At 35.7% G+C, this 22713-nt stretch overlaps 1 protein-coding gene across 1 annotated transcript; it reads left to right on the top strand.

The window, feature by feature from the left end:
- Positions 1-4548: 4548 nt before the first annotated feature.
- On the top strand, positions 4549-22458 carry LOC117316710 (flocculation protein FLO11-like). Its single transcript, XM_033871462.1, has 15 exons — positions 4549-5382; positions 7324-7526; positions 7935-8021; positions 8767-8977; positions 12209-12314; positions 12528-12627; positions 13710-13787; positions 14100-14251; positions 14857-14900; positions 15892-15997; positions 16636-16809; positions 17133-17265; positions 17676-17792; positions 18335-18386; positions 19248-22458. Exons 1-15 carry the CDS (start codon positions 5295-5297, stop codon positions 20807-20809), a joined length of 3213 nt encoding a protein of 1070 aa, XP_033727353.1. The 5' UTR covers positions 4549-5294; the 3' UTR covers positions 20810-22458.
- Positions 22459-22713: the final 255 nt, after the last annotated feature.

A 22713-nucleotide genomic window follows, 5' to 3' on the forward strand; every position in this document is an offset into this window, starting at 1 on the left:
AAGTACAAAATCCCATACCCTTCCCACCCTGTAAGTGAAGGACATTTGATCTACATATCTTTGTTGTTGTATTTTGTTTTAATTAGTAATTAAATATTTCTGTATTGATACCATTGTGAACTTTATGTACTTTTAGTTTATGGATCAGTCCAAGGTTTTCCAGAGTTTTTTTTTTTTAATGTATACATTATGCATTATTAAATTTTTTATCTCTGGTTTTTAGCCCAGGACTGGGTCTTTATTTTATGCTGAATTTGGGCCGCTCACCTTTGCGGTTTACATATATTTACATTCCTTTATCTAATCTGGAATTATAAAAGAATTCATTATCATGCAAAATAAACTACAAAGGCCACTTTAACAAGAAAGTGTGCCATTTTCCGCCATATATATTTGTGTTTGAGTTTTTAATTCCATGCGCAAACAGAGCTTCACAGCATTGAGGTGGATTAGGCCAGTGGTTTTTTTAAACGAACACTAATGTTTGTTAATTATTTCTTATCACAATGCAGGGAAGGCAAAAATTGCTCGTTACAACCTCCCCAGATCCACTGTTTTTATTATTTTGAAAATATCTTAAAGATCACATCTGTGTTAAAATGACGGTTAACCCCCCCACCCCAACTCCCTCCCAAGAAAAATAAAAATCGATGCTGTTTCAGTTTTATGTTATTTGATTCATCTGCAAATACTATGTAAAATGTTCACCATCCTTGAAGCTATAAGGATGGTCAGAGGGAAGGCCTATCATATGGTATTCCGTAAGGGCAAAATTTCCAATATCGTTCCTTTGCTCCTTCGACCTACACGTGAACGAGCGGAAACACCATGTTCGCTCCTTCGCCATCGTGCTTTCGCTCCTTCGCCATTGTATTTTCGCCCCTTCGCTCCTTCGCTCCTTCGCGTTCGGAAGTCCAATCATTCAAACACATCATTTTCTCTTTCGGAACTGAAAAAAAATCAAGTTTTCTGTATTTCTTGTTAGCAAACTTTGTGACGATTTGATCTTATCCTAGCTCCGCCGTCTTGTAAAAATGGATCATTGCCAGTCCAGAGTACCCATCAAGAAAAAATAGAAAAGTAAAATTTGTATGTACTTTATACAGTGTACTCAAAATTACGCGGCTATAATATAAAATATTGATATTGACAGAACGTAAAACTGCTGTTCAGTGAGACTTGAATCGCCTCATTGCATACAAACAATTTGACAAATAATTTACCGTAGACTCGCGGGATCTGGGTGTGATTTACCAAATGTGCACACTCAAAGTAGACATATAATTATGTTTTCCTTGGAAATAACGTTATTCCATGCAAAAACATTGTGATAAAAAAATCAAACGGTGTAATAATTAGATGTACACGTATGTGTAGATATGTAGACATCTAAAAAAATGTCACTTCAACAGAAGCTTGGTTATGTTGCTGTATCCGATAGGTATTTACATGTACATTTGGTGTGTTTTTGTTTTAACGTCCTATTAATAGCCAGTGTCATTAAAGGACGTGCCAGGTTTTGGAGGTGGAGGAAAGCCGGAGTACCCGGAAAAAAACCACCGGCCTACGGTCAGTACCTGGCAACTGCCCACGTAGGTTTCGAACCCGCAACCCAGAGGTGGAGGGCTAGTGATAAAGTGTCGGGACACCTTAACCACTCGGCCACCGCGGCCCCTACATGTACATGTATACTGATGTATCCAATAGGTACAAGATGTAAGCCTACATATACACAACATACCCATACTTCATTACCTTTACCTAGGCTAACGTATGATAGTATAAGCTTCAGGCCTACGCTTAGATTAACATTATACATTGAAGTTAGTCCATTACTTTGTTTTCACTACAGTGTAAGTAAACGTATTTATATGGATTCATAAACCAATCAATTCATAGGTATAGAATAACCAGAATATAATAATATTGATACTTGCTTCGTGGGGAAATTGAAATTCCTTATCCACTCTTTATTATTTTCCCTTAACAAGGCTTTTAAGAAATCCTCAGTGAAATTGCACTCAGCATTGTCTGGGTACGTCAGATTTTGTTGTCCGATCGGTGCTCAATTTTTTCTAATGTAACTGATGGTTGATTTAGCGGTTGGGATTTACAATTCCCTCAAGATAAATTTTGAATTTTCCCGCTGGGCCATTTTGATGACAGGATATTATGATAGGAAAGACTAAATTCGTTTCGAAACTAGTTACAAATTAAATTATATTAGTCTGATGGGACCGTTCGATTTAAACTATTTATTCACTTGCAAGAGCCACATGTTCCCAGGAGGATGTAGATACATTTTATTTATCTATTTCATTTTAATTTGATCTTTGTTGATTTATTATTGGTATTATCTTTTTTTATTTTACTTTTTTCTTTCTTTCTTTCTTTTGGTTTTTGGTTTTTTTTTTGGTTTTTTTTTTTGAGAAAATATTGTGTTTGAATGATTGAACTTCCGAACGCGAAGAAGCGAAGCGGCGAAGAAGTGAAGGAGCGAAGGAGCGAAGAAGCGAAGGAGCGAAGAAGCGAAGGAGCGAAGAAGCGAAGGAGCAGAGGCGAAGAAGCGAAGGAACGAAGGAGCGAAGGAGTAAAAATACGATGGCGAAGGAGCGAAAACACGATGGTGAAGGAGCGAAAGCACGATGGTGAAGGAGCGAAAGCACGATGGCGAACACTTCTTTTCTTTTCTTGTTTTCGCGTTATAAGAATATGGAACAATCTCTCAGAACATGTTGTTTTAGCACCAACAGAAAATTAATTCAAAACCCGACTAGATAAGCATTGGGAAGATGAAGAACTTTTGTATAGCTGTAAATGTGAAATTAGATAGTAATTGGAACTGTTGTTACAATTTATTGATTGTATTTATTGTTATCAGTATAGTTTGGAGTCCGGCATAGAAGATCAAAAGATCCTGTACTGGCAGTAGATTTAACTTACCTTATACAATTAGACATTTAACACAGAAGGGGTATATAGAGTAAATGTATTAATGTCTTCAAACACACATTTGATCCAAACTAAGTATTAACACAGTAGATTTATAAATTACAGACAGATTTAAGACTTAGATAACGCCATTACGGCTTTCACTGACCGATGTCCATTACAGAGGAACACGTGCCCTAACACCTCCGGCCATATATAGTAATCAGCTCTAATGTATCACGTGTCTCACACACATTATCCATTAACCCTGCCGCACTCTATGTAACTTCGTATTTTTTCAGCAATGGCTTAGAGTGGGTGCCTGTTGTTTCGTTTTAGTATTCTTTTTATTTATATTTATTTCGTTTCACGTTTTTCTATTTGTTTGTTTTAGCAAAAAAATGTACACCTCTCCCCAGTTGATGAACTTACATTTCAGTGGCTCCCCGTTCCTCTCCACCGCCAATATCCCCTCCAAAGCCCCAAATCAAGTTGTTGCTGGTACCTATGGTGACCCATTAAATTGCTACCGGTAATTATGGTGACCCATTGAATTGTTACTGATTCCTATGCAGTGATCCACTAAATTGATACCGGTAACCATGGTGACCCATTAAACTGTTACCCGTACCAATGGTTACCCATTAAATTGTTACTGATTCCTATGCAGTGACCCATTAAATTGTTACTGATTCCTATGCAGTGACCAACTAAATTGTGACTGATTCCTATGCAGCGACCAATTAAATTGTCACTGATTCCTATGCAGTGAATCATTAAATTGTTACCGATTCCTATGCAGTGACGCATTAAATTGTCAATGATTCATATGCAGTGACGCATTAAATTGTTACTGATTCATATGCAGTGACCCATTGAATTGTTACTGATTCCTATGCAGTGACTCATTAAATTGTTACTGATTCCTATGCAGTGACGACCCATTAAATTGTTACTGATTCCTATGCAGTGACTCATTAAATTGTTACTGATTCCTATGCAGTGACCCATTAAATCGTCACTGATTCCTATGCAGTGACCCATTAAATTGTTACTGATTCCTATTCAGTGACCCTTTACATTTTTACTGATAGCAGTGACTACCCATTAAATTGTTACTGATTCCTATGCTGTGACCCATTAAATTGTCACTGATTCCTATGCAGTGACCCATTCAATTGTTACCGGTATGTTTGGTCACCTTTGCGTTACCTCACGTTGACGAAACAAAGAATTACGTCCCCAAACTGATTAAACTGCGACCGGTACAAATGTGTACCGTGTCCAGTCCAGCCAACAGGTGTGTGTGTGTGTGTTATTATTTCCCGAAAACTAATTTTCTAAATTAATCGAATCTGGAATGTGACGTAAGATAGGACGATAATACAGACTGTTTCCTACAGGGACAGTGAGCTGTCGTCTCGCCATTATCGTCCTAGGATCTCTGTGTCCTGCATATCTCCACAACTACAAATGGTTCTGTGTAATAATGTTTACCGGCTTTTAGAAGAAAATGAGCCATTTTCCCCTACGGTCATTTCTAAGTTACATACATGTACGTATATATTTAAGATATTGTTGGTGATAGCGAGTACATCTCCATTCTAGAGCACTCTGTAGGACTGTGAGGTATTTCGGATCGCCATTTCACGAGGGAACGATTGTAAAACGATGAAAAAATAAGCTATATAACTATTCTATTTAGCAATCTGTGCATATCTTTAAGGAAAATTTCGGATTAGATTTGTAAAATTGAAAAAAATAGATAGATAGTTTATAATTTTTGTTATAGTGATGCCCTAATGTTTATCGTTTATGGGATCAAATTTAATTTGGAAAGTTTTGTCTGTGAAGAAAAATGAATCTATACAGCTATACGGATTAACAAAGCACAATGAATCTGTACACGGACAAATTCACTTTATACGGACATTTGGACAGGCAAACGAGACATCGAAATTGTCCGCAGTTGCAAATCGTCTGATTGTTATTATAACGATTTTTTTAAAATCTCTCTTGTTCATACAATCAAAATAAGTGTCTTATACAGCTGCAGTTTTATGAAAATGCAACACTCACTCCGTCAAAGCATTTCGTCCAAGCCAAGCTTGACTGACGCCGCCTATGCTCGGAATATCTTAAATTCAAGTACAAGTTCCTAAGAAGTGATTCGAAAATTAAGGGTGAACGCGCAGTGATTTTTTTAAAGTCAGGGTAAAATCGTGATTGGTAAAAATGTAATGTCTTTATGACACGGAGAAAATGCGTCATATTTTCCGGATGTTTTTTTGTTAAAGTTTAAATTTGTTTTAAATGTGTGTTTTAATATTGAGTAAACAGTGTTGATATTCTGTTAACCAAGCATGGACCTAACTTTACAGTCGGTGTGTATATTATGCGCATATCTCGGTTTCGTAAAAGGACATTTTGATTCCTCGCCTGGTTCAGAAGGTTGGTATGCTTTACTGATTTCACTTACTGTATTGTTCAGCATATAAACAGTATCAATTATAATCATGATTCGATGATTTAAGCGTTTATGAGCACGAATTAATATTAGTATTAGCGTCCAAGTATTTTTTTCTAATATTTATCAATTTTATACTGAATCCAAACGGTTATCTTATATTGTTTTTTAAATGTATGTTTAGATAATATAAAATCTAAAATTTTATTCAAATTTAAAGATATGTAAATGTGTTTTACTATTGAGCACCATAATTAAAATTTCATTGATTTTTTTGATTTATTAATTTCTAAATTTCATTTTATATAAATATGTATTCACATGTATCACCATGCAGTTGGTTTAAACATTTTCCGTGTACATACAACAGGAGTCATTTTCTGTCTGATAAACAACATGAATGTAGCCTATGTTGTATACTTATTTTACTTACTTACTTACTTTTTTTCGGTCTCAAATATCAGTAACGGTTGCAAGGACGTTAAACTACAAAAGAATAGGGCATTTTTTACGGTCCACGTTGTTGACTAGCGGGGAAAACGTAAAACTGTGAATCCTGACACCTTGTGTCGAGTACAGACATTCTGCAATTAGACAGACAGTACATGCCAGACAACACTGGGTTCGTTCAGCGATTTCAATAACGATGTAGGATTATTGAGGACGATCGTAATGATGTCGACCGAGGAGCCGGAATATAAACGTGTATAATAGAAAGGGACTGGTATAGACAGGATGTCAGAATACTCGGGGTCAGATTAGACAGGATACCAGAAAATGGGCAAGTAGTATACAGGATAACAGGATCCTCAGGGCACAGGGAAGCGATTATGTCAAGATACGAAGGGGACTGGGTAAACATCATGTGATGATAATAAGAGGACGGGATAGAAAGGATATCAGAATAACCAGTGGTCAGATTAGACAGGATGTCTGGGTATCCAGTGCAGAACGTAGACAGGATGTCAGAATATGAAGGGGTAGGATTATACAGCTAGATGTCAGAAAATACGTTTCTTGTCTGAATTGTAAGCATTCAAATTTTCAGGCTATGTGTTTGTATGTTACGGTTAGCAGTCCTCCTTGTTACATTAACGTGAGTTCTTATTATTATCAATGGTCGAACCTCCAAAACACAAGAGTTTCACTATGGATATAGAGAATAGAATACATGGTCAATGTCTTAAAATATACGCTGTATTTTGGCGAGGTTAAAGAAAGACAAAAGTGGCGAGCCTTGGCGAGCCACTTTTGTCTTTCTGTCCCGAGCCAAAAATAAAGCTTATATTTCAAGACACTGACCATGTATTCTATTTATCCTGCAACAGTCATGAAAATAATCATCAAAAGTAATCATTTTGAAGTGAAACGGTGTCAAAAATGATAGAAATATGTTCGCCTTTTAAACGTAGTTTCACTTTGAAGTAGGTCAGTCGAACTGACGCACGTGCTAAGATTCCAAAATACAGCTGTTTTCCGTCACTGCCGTATACAGCAAAAATATATATGGTGGGTGTATTCCGACAATGCGGTGACAGTTGCAGGATACAATTGCTTATGATCCAGATAATATATATATATACCATATATATATAACACACGAGCCACCTTTTGGGTGATTGACTATAGTGTATAATCATGGTCACTTTCATATAAGATAGATGGCATCACGTGCCAATGTAAATGTACGTATTATATTAACCTGCTATTGAGATGAGAAAGGGATGAGTATCGGCCAAGTGGTTCACTGTGATTGGTTTATTTTCAGTGCTTTGAACCAATCATATCACTAATCACGAACTTCCGTTGATGCCAGGACGAAGGCCAGCATAGAAAAAAAGTCTATCTAGAACAAAACCCTTGTATTTAGAAGGTGTAATGTTTGACAATTAATTTACACGGATGATGGTGATAATATTTTTCAGACGAGACTATCCCGATCGACATTACATACAAACACGGGATTACAGATAGAAATTTAATTAATGTAATGGTGACATCACAAGGCGGGAGTGACGTCATTTCTTTACGTCTTTCCCGTGTCAAGCGAAGTTTAGTGGCCCCATCGCTTCTGGTCGTTACGGATGGCGGACTCGAGGAGGATGTTTTTGGTAACAGTTCAACGCGGGTACGTGTAATGCTATATATAGATTAAGTGAAACCTGTCCTTATCGACAAGGATATATCGTAACACTAATATGACGGTAAAATATGAGATTTTGGTAAGACGCTATTAGGAATTACTCTGTAAAAAGATACCAAGAATCCAATCATACAAATGAACCTAAACTTAAATTTTAATATAATCTAGTTTAAAATCGTATCTGTGTTTGCGTGTGTTTTCATTTTCTCTGCCCCTTTTTTCTTGTTTTTTTTTTTTAATTTGCTCGATTCTTTGTTTGGCCAACACAGTTTACATTTTGTATCGACTTTGAAGTAAATATTTATTAATGATGTAATGTTTTGTCGTGTTACTAAAGGCACCGCTCTGTTAATCGAATTCATTTTCTATACTTTTCTCTTGTATCTTTGATAGCTCCAAAGCGAAAAAATGTTCTACAAAGACGACAAAAACACATCGGCATTTTCTATCGGCTGGAAAGACGGACAGATCAGCAAAGTGGTAATATCATTAATTTTGATAATCTTATAAATTATTTTATTGCGGCATTATTAAATTGTCGTTATGACATACGTAAACACCTCTTATACATGTATTTCAAAATACAATGTACACAGTAATTTGGCACAAATTGTCACCCCGGTATACCGGACCGTGATCGCTTTGGAATTCGTGCAAAGTCCATGTGCTTCAATATTATGGTTGGATGCACCGAGGTCGTACAGTCAATTTTTTTATATAGGAAACAGTCGGCACTTTTCGTAAACGAGAAAATACGTCGAGGAATTCTCTCGATTACGGAAAACATCGACGGTTCCTGATCAGTCTTTTTTTATGTGAAATATTATATGTCTTGACAAAGAGGGAGTGGGGAGGGGGTGTTACCTAAAAAAATGTCCATAAACTGTCACTTTATATTCACTATTATTTCAATGCTCGTATTTCAATATTGCTGTAAAATACTTTTGGAACATTCGTTTTCGTTTTATTATATATAGCACCATACATAAAAATGTATGAATGTTGTTTAAAGAGGAATTAATCGCCATTTGTTTCGCACAGGGGACTGTTACGATCAACAAAATGCGCCCTATGGTCTCTATTATACTAAAAACGCCCTAAAGATAATCTTATTACAATCAATTACAATCAATACCTATTTCAGGGTATCGTAGAGTATCGCTGAGGAGCGGAAATTACCAGATTAATGAGATACACATCAGTTTTGTTGATACTTCTCTTACAGCACGGACATTTCGTCCGAGACGGGTTCCTCCATTCTGTTCTATCGAGGGATGAGAGTGGCAAAGGTCAGGGGTCATCAAGGTCATCCGAAAATACAACACATGGGTTCTCAAGGTCGTCAGATGTGTACGAAGGTCGAGTTCCTGTTCCCCACATGATGACAAAGTATAATTCAACCATTGCCTTTTCCGGAGATGCGATACAATTCAATGGTAAGTCTTTTTTTCTATCAACGGGATTCTTTTTATACATTGTATTTGCATTCCCTTTTATTTAATGTACATGGGACCGCGATAGGTCATGAAGTCGGTAAGCGCTACAGCCACGTGACCTCAATTGAAGATCCGGGTTGAGTGGTTCGACGCTCCCTACCCATGGCGGTTTGTGTTACTCAGCTGAGAAACGGACCGGTCTGTGCTGTCGTGGCTGTGTCCATGGGCAAGACACTTTATCCTAACTGATCTGGATGGTATGGATCGGAAATATCGCATGTTGCTCAGTGAGGTAGTCACCGACTACTACAATGATACCCCGCCTAATAATGACCTTATCTAGTCGATAAATCCATCAAACAAACATTAACTAGCATGGGCTGCTGAGCAAAACAAAAACTTTATGCACCAGAATAAGATGACAGAGTTTCAGACAAAAATGATAATAAACACTTACTGTCACTCTGTTATGATAGAGCTGAAACTAGACACCATAACAAACAGTTTTCTCCCACAGATTAGGCTAGATTAAAATTCGGTTAAAAAAAAAAACAAAAACAAAAAAACAGCGGGGATGTCATTTTTACCGAATTTTAATCTAGCCCCTAAAATGTCCGTATCTTTGCTTGAAACTATTTTAGTTATCTAAACACTTTGGAAGTCGATGTAAAATACCGTAAAATCGGCGGAAATGTGCAAATTGAGTTAACGCAGCGCAGGTCACCGTAACACAAACATGACGTTATATGTTATTGTCACGTGATCAACACAAGCTTCTTAGGAACACTTTTAGAACGATATAAACGTTTTCACCTGAAAGCTTGCGGTTAGGTTAGGGTCCCATAGTTAAAAAAATATCCGACTCGCTTAGGTACGGATTTAAATGTTGAACTTGGACTCGTTGCCCTTTTTTTAAAATCTGCCCGCGTGACGTAGACAGTACAATGAGAGGATGATTCAGACACTTCACGTGATCCACAGTTAGGTGTTGTTATAGGTAGATCAGGTGTAGATAGACGGATCAAAGGATGAGTTGGTACATAAATGCAAATACCGACTGATACCGGTAAACAATATGCAAATTAAGTTGACCGATCTGACGAATTTGTTTACCTGTAAGGCGAACATGAGCGGATTTCCATCAAAGATGACTAAGATTTAGAATATATTGTGATACCTGTTAGCCAACGGAAAAAAATCAGATATGATGGATGAAAGATATGCTTGTTCTTCAAATGTAACATTAGAGGCAAAAACAAGACGTTAAAAGGTTTATCGTTCTAAGAACGTGACGACCAAGTGTTACTGCCAGATCTGGCAGGCCCATTCCTCTCAAAACCCCTAACGGCAGTTGACATGGTAATAGCACAAAGCTCGTTTCCCTAAAACATGACAACAATGACAGACATAGGTAACATAGGTACAAAACAAAGGTAATTGAAACTAAAATAAATAAATGAATAAATGAATAAAAGTAGGTTCCTCTGTTTAATGTTATACGATGGGGTCAACGACTATGGACATTTAACATTAGCATCGAGCCCCGCTTGGAATTCAAAAATATGATACATGCGAAAATGCATTGGTATAAGAAGCTTTAATCCGGAAAAGTTAGTTTTAGAATTAATTCTATGAAAAAATGGGACCTCCTTGACGAATACCTGTGTAGGTATTAAAGGTACCGTTATATAATTCCTCCTAGAACATTTACATGACACAATAACAGCAACATTAGTACATGTATTTCATTGTTGAGTACACAATATTCCAACTAACATTTTGATAGCAAATATTACACTATTTCAGGAGAGAATGTTCTTGTTTAATGAAGATTTAAGTCAAAGCTTGTAAAACTCGATTACTAATGATAACCCTCAGATGAATACAATTATTAGATATATCAACCTGTATACACTCTGTCAGGCATCTTCGTCGGGGAATTTTTTTCTGACTTCTTTCAAATGCTATGTACACCGAGTCTACCCATTCAAAATTGGTTTCTGCGATACTGTGGCACAGTAGTTGTTAGCGTTTTTGTACGATCCCTTTGACTTAAAGTTAATGCGGTTTTTTTTTCTTTTCAATTTTGGTCATGTGTGTTAATGTTGATGGTTTTGACCCTATTTTATGCCACGATTTTAAATTACTTTCTGTACCTTTTCAGAACACAACCGTTATTATGTGAATTTCACGTTCTTATAAAAACAACAAAGGCTATCGACACAAAAACGAAATCATAATTCAAGCTCAAAATCTTTTTAACGAAAATATAAACAAAATTACAGATTTGTATGGAGACTCATGAAAAAGGACACATAGAATAAGACCAGGTGTTCCGGTAGAGTAACGTCTTCTACTTCACTGATGACACCCGCCATACAAATCTAGGTCACGACGACATTCGCCATACAAATCTAGGTCACGACGACATTCGCCATACAAATCTAGGTCACGACGACACCCGCCATACAAATCTAGGTCACGGCGACACCCGCCATACAAATCTAGGTCACGACGACATTCGCCATACAAATCTAGGTCACGACGACATCCGCCATACAAATCTAGGTCTTATCCGGGTTAAGTCACATTCTCAAAATGAGAGCTAGAGTGATGACAACGGAACCACTAGGCATATCAACAACCATCAAACACGACAAAATTTATATCGTATATGAAAATAGAATATTTCCAAATGATGCCTACCTAAAAATTTCCTACTGCCTTCATCAAAGAGTAGTCGACATCGGTCACGGAAATTTTGTTTATGGGAACAACCCCTTGACTATCAAATCAACTGGGACATGTACCTGTAATCACCGAGTGTCCAAAAATTACGAATTGGTTTCAGAATAGAGTCAATGCGCCCGCTTCTATAGAAAACATTTCGAAGGCACAGTTTTACTTAATTAATTCTCTCCTGCATGTGCAGACATCCTAGATGGACGAAACAACTGTGTCATGCAGTTTTATATTAATTTTTCGGCATGTATTTTGTTATTGTTTTAAGGCGCTGTGGCCTGTTTGTATTTTGTACAATACTTATTGTTATTGTGGTGTTTCAATATCTCAAGGTTTAGAGGCAAGTTTGGCAGTGTTTTATGTTCATCGTGAACATAACGTGGATACATTATATATGTTGTATTTAAATGTTTACAATGTGCGCATATTGTGTTTTTAAATAGTTTATTGTCATGCTTAATCGTATGACAACTTGAATCTATTTTTCAGAATCCAAAGTTTTCACTAAAGAGAACCGACGGAAAAGGCAGTCAGTCGACCCTCAGCATCTCTTTGTTGAATACGTAGTAGTTACAGATCACAAGAACTACCTCAAGTTAGTATATGTCCAAAACAAAACTATTCAAATACAAATAACAGAGAGAGAGAGAGAGAGAGAGAGAGAGAGAGAGAGAGAGAGAGAGAGAGAGAGAGAGAGAGAGAGAGAGAGAGAGAGAGAGAGAGAGAGAGAGAGAGAGAGAGAGAGAGAGAGAGACTAAATCTATGTTAAATCACAGTTAATATGATAAGTTTGATATGCCTTTTTTAGGTGGAATGCAGATGTCAGTGGCCATAACATGACAAGCGCAGAAAAGGATTTAACTACCAAATACAACATGTTAGAGTTTTACCAACACGTGGTGCACGGAGTGAGTAACCTTACAGCGATGTATTCTAATCAATAACAACAAAAGAATATCGAGATATAAAACTCAAAATCGCAAAATTACACAAGGAACATTCTCTCATATCTAAGAAATATATAAAATGTAAGATGAAAAATGAAAAAAGACAGGAATTCGCTTTTAGATATTCTTAATAAACTGATTTCTTATTATTGTTTTTCCGTGAGATTTATGACAATACGAAATGGTAATTGTTTAATTTTCATTAAAAATCCAATTTTGATGAGTAATGACTCACTTAAATTGAGCTTGAAACAAGCATTTGCTGTTGGTTAAAATATGTTATTATCTCAAGACAATGAAATGGCGTGTTTTTGATCGTTTGTAAGAGCTGCGTAGTAATTTCTCAAAGGAAAAAGTCCGTGAAAGTAAGCAAAAATATTGAGTCATATCAAAGTAGATGTAAATAAGAATTACGTTGTGGAACCATGTAACTGCTATTTCTTTTTCTGAGCTTTGCTTTTTTGTCTTTAAGCGTTAACTACTTTATATCCGTCCTTACTTGGCCATTGTGTAACTATCTAAAGGCACATTAAATGGTAAATAATGAAACGAACGGTATCAAAGAACTGTGTTATCTATCTAGGAATCATTGGATACACTAGTGACTACAGAATGTACCAGTTAAAATGACTTTCCTCTTGACTTGTTCCCACCAGACATACATGTATTCTTTGTTCTTCAGCTTCTTTTCCTTTCATTATCTCCTTGACACAATTCCGCATATTTCACTGACTGTTGCAATGACGTTACACCCCTGAAACAATCGACAGCTGCGACCGGCCTCCATTTCGTCGTTCTGTGAGGTGACCAACAGCTAACATAAGGAGACCATCGCATCAAAACGTCACTGAATGAAGATAACCATGTTTTATCTTTAAGAAACTGAGGATGTGTCAGCATAGATGTGTTATCTTATATTTCCAAATATAACATTACTCTGCCTTTTTGATAACACAGTGCCTAACTTCAGATTTACCATTTGAAGTGCAAAAGAAAAAAATGACTGATCTAAAACATCATTATATCTTTATATTCTTATTTAGATAGACGTTATTTTCAAGACCCTTTCCACTCAGGACCTGCAAGTGGAGATCGTTCTTACCGGCCTCGTAATCTGTAATGTAAGATTTTAAATAATTTTCAAGACTTGTTACTTTTTCTTATTTCGAATTTAAAAATGTTTAAAGTTGAAAAGAGGATTAAAATTACTTTGTAAAAGGACTGTTTTTTCCCTTTAAATAGAGAATATTCAGGAATCAAATAAATGCCCTTGACATCACTTTTCAAGAGTTAATGCCCCTGACGGCGCTTGATTTCGGATTAAATATAAATAGATAATTTCGCATGTTTACAAAGATATTATTATCATTTTTTTTGTGTAATCACAAATGTTTTGAAATCACTTATACTGTGTATATTATATATATATTCAGGAATCGAATATCTGCCCCTGGTCAGAGAAAAATAAAATCTGCGCCGATTGTGATACTGTGGACGACAAGGAATGCTTGTTTGATTTTTCGAAATGGAGACAAAATGTTCTTGGCCGCTTGTTGGATCACGACCACGCCACATTGTTCACTGGGTACATAAAACTATTTAACTCCCCGGTCAGCTGTGTCGCTTCCTCACCTTTTATAAAAGTATACAAAGAGGAATGCTTTCAGAATAATTATAGTATGTTTCAGATAAGTGATAAGTTTACCTCTAATTACATGTACCTATATTTTTACCTGCGTAACCCTCATTTCAAAACTCAATTTACAAAACGTTCCTAGACAAAACACCACAGTTTAGGACACTTTTAAAAGGAAACATGTTTTTCATGACAACAAAGGCGATTTAAGTATATCTAGGTCCAGATTATACTTTCACAAAAAGAGAAAGATACTCAAATATTCTGAGAAGTCCCTTAAGCGTCAGCTATAATACATATTTTGTATGATATGCTATCTATTCGAGATTTGTTTTTGGTCGATTCCTTTCACTAAAGAGTCCTAGAAGGATGCAACACGTGTGTGATGCAATCAATAAATTTTTGACTCTACTTTATCTAACTATCAATCTGTAATGATGTGTGTTAATATCTCATGTGCCTTTTGTACAATATTTACGAAAGTGATTGCTGAATCATTACTAAAGTACAAATTAATTAAGTTTTACTTTGTATCATCCATCCCATATTTCCAGATATGATTTATACTACTCGTTGATGCAGTCGAAAAAAACAGTCGGTAAGTACACACATTGAGTAGGTATGAAATTATGAAAATTACAGAAATTAGAGGAAATAATTTGACACATATAAAAACTCCCATTGCAAATTGAGTTTAGGTAAGGTATTACTTAGTGTCCTTCGACAAGTCATTAAACATATGTACATATCAACAATATATTATTCTAATTATAAGAACATGACCTTAACTAATTGACCACCATTACATGACGATATTAGTCAATTAAGAAGACGCTTACCCTTCCGGAATACATTGTCTTATTATCTTTGTACATTTGCCCTCGTGTCATCGATGTTGAGTTCAAAGTCACGATCTCGTTTCATTTGTTGGCAACATTCAAAAACATAATTAATCATTTTCTTGTGACCAAAGTATAAACTCAACTAAATTGCGTTCATCTCAAGCAGCAATTACATCTCGCGTAACTCGCTGAATGTCATGAAAACCCATAATTTTGAATAAATTTTCCTACATCACAACAAGGATTGGACTTTGTGTATGATGTTTCGGTGAATATACTCTGGAAAACCAAGTGTTAACACAGAAACGTCACACAAACAATCTAACACTAGTTGCGATTAACGAGAGCCTATCAATTAACATATCTGTGCATACAAATGTACTAAACAACTTAATGAAAATGTTTCCTTAGTTTAAACAGAGTTTTATTTAATCCATAGACATTGCACACAAAAATATCAGTTCATAATTGGCAAAAGGATATTAAAACAAGTTTAAAGCTTATATCAATTCATCTCCCTCAGAAGTTCAAAATAATTTTATCTATCATAGTGGTGAAGTCACAACCCTCCTTAATCATTTTACAATTTATATAGGTTGTAATATAAATGAAAATGTATTAAACATAAGCTGTACATTCAGGAAATGAAATTTCAGTTAAAGAACATGAAAATGCTTCCTTGAAATTTCAGGTAAAGAACATGAAAATGCTTCCTTAAAGTTATATTTCCTTGAATCTTTGTTCCAGGTCTGGCGTACATGAGCAACATGTGTCAGAATGGTTCGGTATCATTGGTGGAGGAGAGGAGAAATGCCTTATCTATACACATTGCTGCACACGAGCTGGGACACAGGTACCTTACAGTCTCAAACCGAACCTTTTAAATATTACTGTAAAATGATATGTCGCAAGTCGTACATTCGTAAATTAAAGGAAAATGTATAAAAGAATACATGTATACAGAGCAACGTGTCCATAAGTAATTTAAGAAATATTACATAATCGATAAGATATTTTGTTTATATGCACATACATGATATGTTCCAAAGATGACCAGAGGTGAAACAGTATACATTCGTCATATGCCAAAAAGAAATGCATTATTGTATCAAGTGAATTCACACCTATTAATATGCAAGATTAATAATCTAGTCAAAATAAGCCTTCGGACAAAAACCAAATACTGTAACTTTTGCGACTATATTAGAATCAAAAGGTTTCTTCAGAGAAACACAACAATATATCATGGTAATAAAGCTCATTGTGGTTCAAAGAGATTAGTTGAAAAATGTAAATATCCGGACAAATTAAAATGCTAGAATCCAACAAAAGACAATATTTTTTTCAAAAACAGTCGAATCAAAATGCTGTTTAGGGAAATAACAAATCATGATTGTATTTTATGAGTTCCAAAAGAGAAAAACAAAACGCCTTACTAAAACATTCCCGTGAAAAATCCATTATCCATTGTAATAAACATTTTACATTCAGTTTTGGTTCGAACCATGACGGCAATGTGCTAGCTGAAGCGTGTCCAGCAGAAGATAAGTACTTGATGGCCCCAAGCATGTTAGGGGTGACTGACCCGGCTAAAGCCAGTCATCCATGGGGGTTCTCTCCCTGCTCAAGGGCCGATATCTACGACTACATCAATAGCCTAGACAGGTCAGCCTTTTTCATATATATATATTTTTTTACATTTGCGTTCCGCTTGATAATAGGTAAACGAAATTTATATCAACCGTTGCATAAATTAGTGCGTTCGGCTGGCGGGAAATTTGCAATCTATTCGTTATTTGATATGAAGATTAGGGCGTTTACCCTTGTAGACTACTTTGTCAACTCGTCCTTGTTGATTTTCAGGGCTTTTGAATAAATCTTTCTTTTATATGTTCCCTCACTTTATTGATTTTGAAATATTCCAGTGATTCGTATAATAGTTCGTATACCATATGAGATTCATCCGAAAATGTGTGGATTTTTAACAGGAATGGAATGAATTGTATGCAGAATATTCCTAGTATATATACCCCAGGACAAAGCAACGACGGAGCGGGTCTAGCATATCTACCAGACGACCAATGCCAGGCGCAGTATGGCAAACAGTCGGCTGTATGCAGGGTATGTCATTATAGAGAAATAGGAATATAAAAAACTTTCCACAATTTTTATCAGATCAGATTTGGACAAGAATTCGCAAGATTTTGGATGACATTTTGAATAGTCAAATTTGTTAGTAGTACGAATTATTAGCCTTCAAAAGTTTGGATGATAAATAATTAGTATCATTTGTACCATGCTCCAATTATATAGCTTAGACACTACTTTGATATGATAAAATACATCGGTTCGAGGTAAAAAATGATTATTGATGCAACCACAGTACAAAAGACAAAATTTTCTGCAACTATATATTTTCATAAATATTTTGCTTACAAGCTTCACAGCGTAAAACATACCGATGTAAGTCGTAAATTAATTCTTTTTATTAATTTATATTTAATAATCATCGTTATACGATGCATTATAAGGAATATCATGTGGGCGCCTGGAGACATATTTGCTACAGCATGGCCTGTCGTATCCCGGGGAAAGGGGAGTGTACTCTCATCTACCCTCACGACGGTACACCTTGTGGAAACATGAGGGTAAGACAGATAACAGAGTTGTCGTATGTTAAATTTAATTAGATTCTATGTCTGCTGTAGTTTTGTTACTACAACATGAATGTTGATGAGAGTAGCCTGGCGGAGTGCAAAGGTACTTGGGCATGTAATCCAGGTTATATTGTCGCAACATCTCGGAGAAATGTCCGGCAATCATCGGAAATTAACACTTTTATTTCCGAAGATTGCCGGAAATTTCTAGGAAATCTTTCGATTGTAAATAAGTTATGAGTGTATGGAGCGACAACTTTGGGTAGAGAATGTAAGACATATGAAACGGATATTTTTCAGGAGGAATATTGAATAAAACCCAATGTTTGATTCCGAGGCTGAACGGAATTGACCGAGATGTTGCGATGGACCAAATAGCGTTGATTTCTGAAATTCAAGAAATAATGTCACGGTGTGTAATTAAAGACACAGACAGATGTAGATATCGGAATGTTATAATAGGGACTTGGTTCCAACATTTGTATATGCTTTCGCAATTGAAAAATCTAACACAAGACATATGTATCTTTCAGTGGTGCCAACAAGGCAACTGTGTATATAGTGGAAATACACGTAGCGTGGATGGTAAGTAATTCCTTATTTAAAACTCCAAATACAATGTACAGAATACTTAAGGGTTGTTTTCTTTTTGTTTTTGTTTCATCGGGGTATGACACAAATTTGGTTTGCAAACTGTATGAATCCGCGTAGCGGATTCTTACAGAAGCTTGCAAACAAAATTTGTGTCATACCCCGATGAAACTAAAAAATAATTGACATCAACGCTTATAATTAATGTTTGAAAATGATTTTCTAATTTAAAACATGTCTTATGTACAATTTTACTGGTTTTAAATGGGATTCTTTTTTCTCAAATCAATACGCAACGTCAATTGTCGTATTGTGACGTCACATTTTTCGCGCCATTCTCGGAATTTCTTTCATAGAAGAATGAAAAGAATTTTTCGACCAATCACATTTGAGTATTTCCATGAAAACAAAGAAAAATCAATTATAGGCATATGAAGCATTCTTTAACTGAAGGGTCAAAGCGACATATGTCTGTGTATCAAGATACATTTAAATAATGCTTAATCAAATAGCAGCTTAGAAATAAACATTCTACCAGTTTCATAGAAATCAGTTTTAAGCAAAGACAGATCTACAATAACATTAAACTGATGAAATAAACGAAAAAAAGTCAAAATCAAATTTCTGCTCAAAACGTTTTTTCACATAACGATAACATAAAATCTACAAAGTTTTAAAAGAGGTCGATCGAGAACATAAACGTCAAAAGACGGACCGACAATTCCACCTAATTCCACACATACGGGATCATTAAAATGAAATAGTTTTTGTTACAAACTTGATTATATTACTAACTTAATTCCTTATGTATTCGTTCGAGTAACAAAATAATATCTATACTGTTTCATATTTCAGAGTTATGTCCTCTTGGAGATGACCCTAACTATGCCTGTACTTTGTCTGATTGTGATAGTACCATACATATGCGAGCTCACTGCTGCCAGACATGTCAACACGTAATGTCTGTCGCTATAACAACTACCCCAGTTACCATGACAACAGACGACGCCACGAAAACATCAACAGATATTTCCGATTCCAACACAACAACAACGCCCAAAAACACCACAGTTGCCATGACGACACCTATTGTTACTACGACGATATCAGAACCTACGAAATTGACAGTGACTGATGTTGCTAAAAATGCTACTACTGGTTCAATGGATACTACGACCTCGGATTCCGACACAGTTGCCATGACAACAACTAGTGTTCGACCATCAATTTCCCCGGTCAACATAACATCTCCAACCACGATTACATTAACCAGCTCATCCACGACTAAAAATAAATTAATGTCGTCAAACCAATCACTGTCTACATCAACGAGTCAATTGATGCCCTCTACCACAAGTCAGTCCTTGTCTGCAAATCAGTCTGATCCTGTGACACCAATCACTTCATCAGCGGGTACCTCACCGAACGCGGCACAGATTGATTTGTCAGATTCAACTGGGGGGACGTCTTTGCCAGCCGAAAACTCACCCCGATCTACGTTTAGTACTGCAATCAAAACTACCACAACTCCACTGGGTACAACTGAAACTACATTTGAAACAACCACCAAATCAGCTACCACTGGCATTGTACCAAAAATCACCATAAAAACAATCCAAACAACTGTATCTGCCGAAATTAACAAAACAACTGTTCATGGCAATGGCATTAGAAACCAAACAATTCAATCAGCAAGCACGTCTTCTCCAGCTCCTAATCAATTTCAAACTTCTAACAACTCACCTGCAACGTCTTCTAATTTGCATAGCAATACAACTGTCCGCGTCTCTTCAACACTTCCCCCAAATAACACGAGACCCCGTTCTTCACCAGAACCAGTTTCAAAAGCAACTGATTCTACATTTATCAACAATGCATCAACTAAGACTTCGACCATATATTCAACACAGATTCCAACCTCTATTGAGGCATCAACAGATTCACCGGTGAATGCAACAATCAGTACTATTCTTCCAATAACAAGTTCAACTGTCTCAAAATCAACGAATTCAATTAGGAATGTAACTGCTTTGACAACTGATTCAACTTTGAGCAATTCAACAGATGATGTGAATATTCAGCAAACAACTCCAAGAGCATCATATGATGTCACTGACGTAGTGTTCAATTCAACAAAACCAGAAAATTCAACTGTTAATTCAATACAAAATTCAACTACATTACCGAATAACGATACTGATATAATTGATAAATCTAAACTAAAACCTAATAATACCAACATTATTGGGACAAAAAAGACTACAATATTGCCTTTTGATTCAACAACCGAAGGCATCCAGGAAGATGTGAATACATTGAATGCAGCATCAAATATCTGCAATTCAAACAATGTATTTATAATAACCACAGTTACATTAATTATTAATTTTTCTATAATATTGATGATTAAGATGTAAAATGTACGGTATTTCACTTGACAATTTCCGTGAATTTGGAACATTTATCATACTCCGGTAAGTCATAGGCCTATACGTGTGTGAGAATATTAATCTTATATCAGAGAACGGTCATAGAAATTAAATTAAGATTTTCACATCATTCAATTATTACCAATCAGATACAGTTTTTTGTTTTTTTGTTTTTTGTTTTCTAAATTGGAAAATATCAACGAATTGATATTTCTACATAATTTAAACATGCTGTATTAAGGATAAATTTGTGTCGCGTTCTCCAAAATTGTGCAAATTCCAGCATCCTGCCATCAATGATAGAGACTTGTGAAAAGACGATCCGTTTTGAATCAAAAGTAAATTGCTCTGTCCTTTTCATGAAATAATGAATGGAGATGGTCTTGAGACAACCTGAACTGCTCGGCAGTCGAAAAACCAACTCACCACATCATTCCATTAAATCGACAAAAGCGAGATTCAATCCGTAAATAGATCAAATTTGATATGCTAAATCGCTGACAAAATAATAATTGTGACAGATTGTAGATATTAATACCGGTGTAACCTATTCAGGGACTGGGAAGGCTGAGTCTAAGCATGGCCATTAACACTGCTTTGAAAATTTGTATGGGTCATTTCTCTTGTCTATGTAAGATTTTCGAATTTCTATTTGCCATTAGAATTTGTATGCGCTGTCTTTCCCAAACCCTGGTATTCATATTTATTTCATACTTAACGCTATCATCACCCTCCTTTGTTAGTTTATCCTTTTATATTTTTTTTGCATTTCGCGATAAGCGATCTTTAGGATGTTTATTTAGGACGCTGTTTCATTTCTTTCTATATCTTGAGTGCCATTTTATACTTTGGCGTTATATCATGTTTATTTTCATCCCATATAGTATGCTGGAACAATACAAATTTCCTTTTTAACTTGATACATATCACTATTGAAAGTTTTTACTCATCTTTGGCTCGAATAATTGAAATATCTTGGACACATTCTCATTGAGTGTGACCTGTATTCATAATCAAGTTACCGGTATTTTGTAAATCAATTACGAAATTTGAATATGCATAAATCTTATGAAAGATGAGCTCGGTTGTATACTTAATGTATTGTTTTTTTAATTCACTTCGTCCTTGTATAATGTATACTTGTAGTTGTTTAATTGCATGGGGCTAAAGTTTCGCTAGTTCGCGGGCATTGAATTTCGCGCAATATCGCCTTATCAACATTCTGCAGTTAGCAACAGAACACTTCATACATTTACACTTCTACATTCAATATATATATTTACACTGTATATCAAATTCACGGTATAAATTTTGGTTGGTTATTTATTTTCGCGCTAAATTTAATGACCGCAAACAGCGCATTTAAACCCCGCGTGTAGTTTTGGGAAAGACTGTGATAGTTTGTATTTATTCATTTTGCGAGACATTTTACCAGTATTACATGGTACCTGTGCTTCAGCACGTGTTATCCATAATTATTCAAATTGGCGCATTCACTTATTCCCACGAAATTAAAAAGTAACCATTCTTTTGTTCTAGATGTTATAATGTTTATCAAAAACTTTTTTCGAATGTGTCATAGAAATAGTCGTGTTTTTTATTTTCTGTAATGCACCATAAAGCGACGACTATATGAATATGTTTGTCTGTGTTGTCCTTTACTTTCTGAAGCACGAATTCCATTTCAAAATACATATTGCCTTATTTTCTGATGACGTAATTTGTCAGTGATAGTAGAGAGGGTGTCAAAATAAGTTGGAAACAGAACATGACAGGCATTGGCATGGTTCGTACAGATGGTGAAATATGCTAGAATCTGGAGTCAGTGCTGGAAAAGTGCTGAACTTTCGGGTCAGTGCTGGAATTCGGGGGTCAGTGCTCGAAAAGTACTG

Source organism: Pecten maximus, chromosome 18 (assembly GCF_902652985.1).
Source record: "Pecten maximus chromosome 18, xPecMax1.1, whole genome shotgun sequence".
NCBI classification, from domain to species: Eukaryota; Metazoa; Mollusca; class Bivalvia; order Pectinida; family Pectinidae; genus Pecten; species Pecten maximus.

Coding starts and splice junctions, on each gene's coding strand:
- LOC117316710 (XM_033871462.1), top strand. CDS start 5,295: ATGGACCTAACTTTACAGTCGGTGTGTATATTATGCGCATATCTCGGT. Junction 14,901..15,891: donor GCAGTCGAAAAAAACAGTCG/GTAAGTACACAC, acceptor TCTTTGTTCCAG/GTCTGGCGTACATGAGCAAC. Junction 18,387..19,247: donor AAATACACGTAGCGTGGATG/GTAAGTAATTCC, acceptor TTCATATTTCAG/AGTTATGTCCTCTTGGAGAT.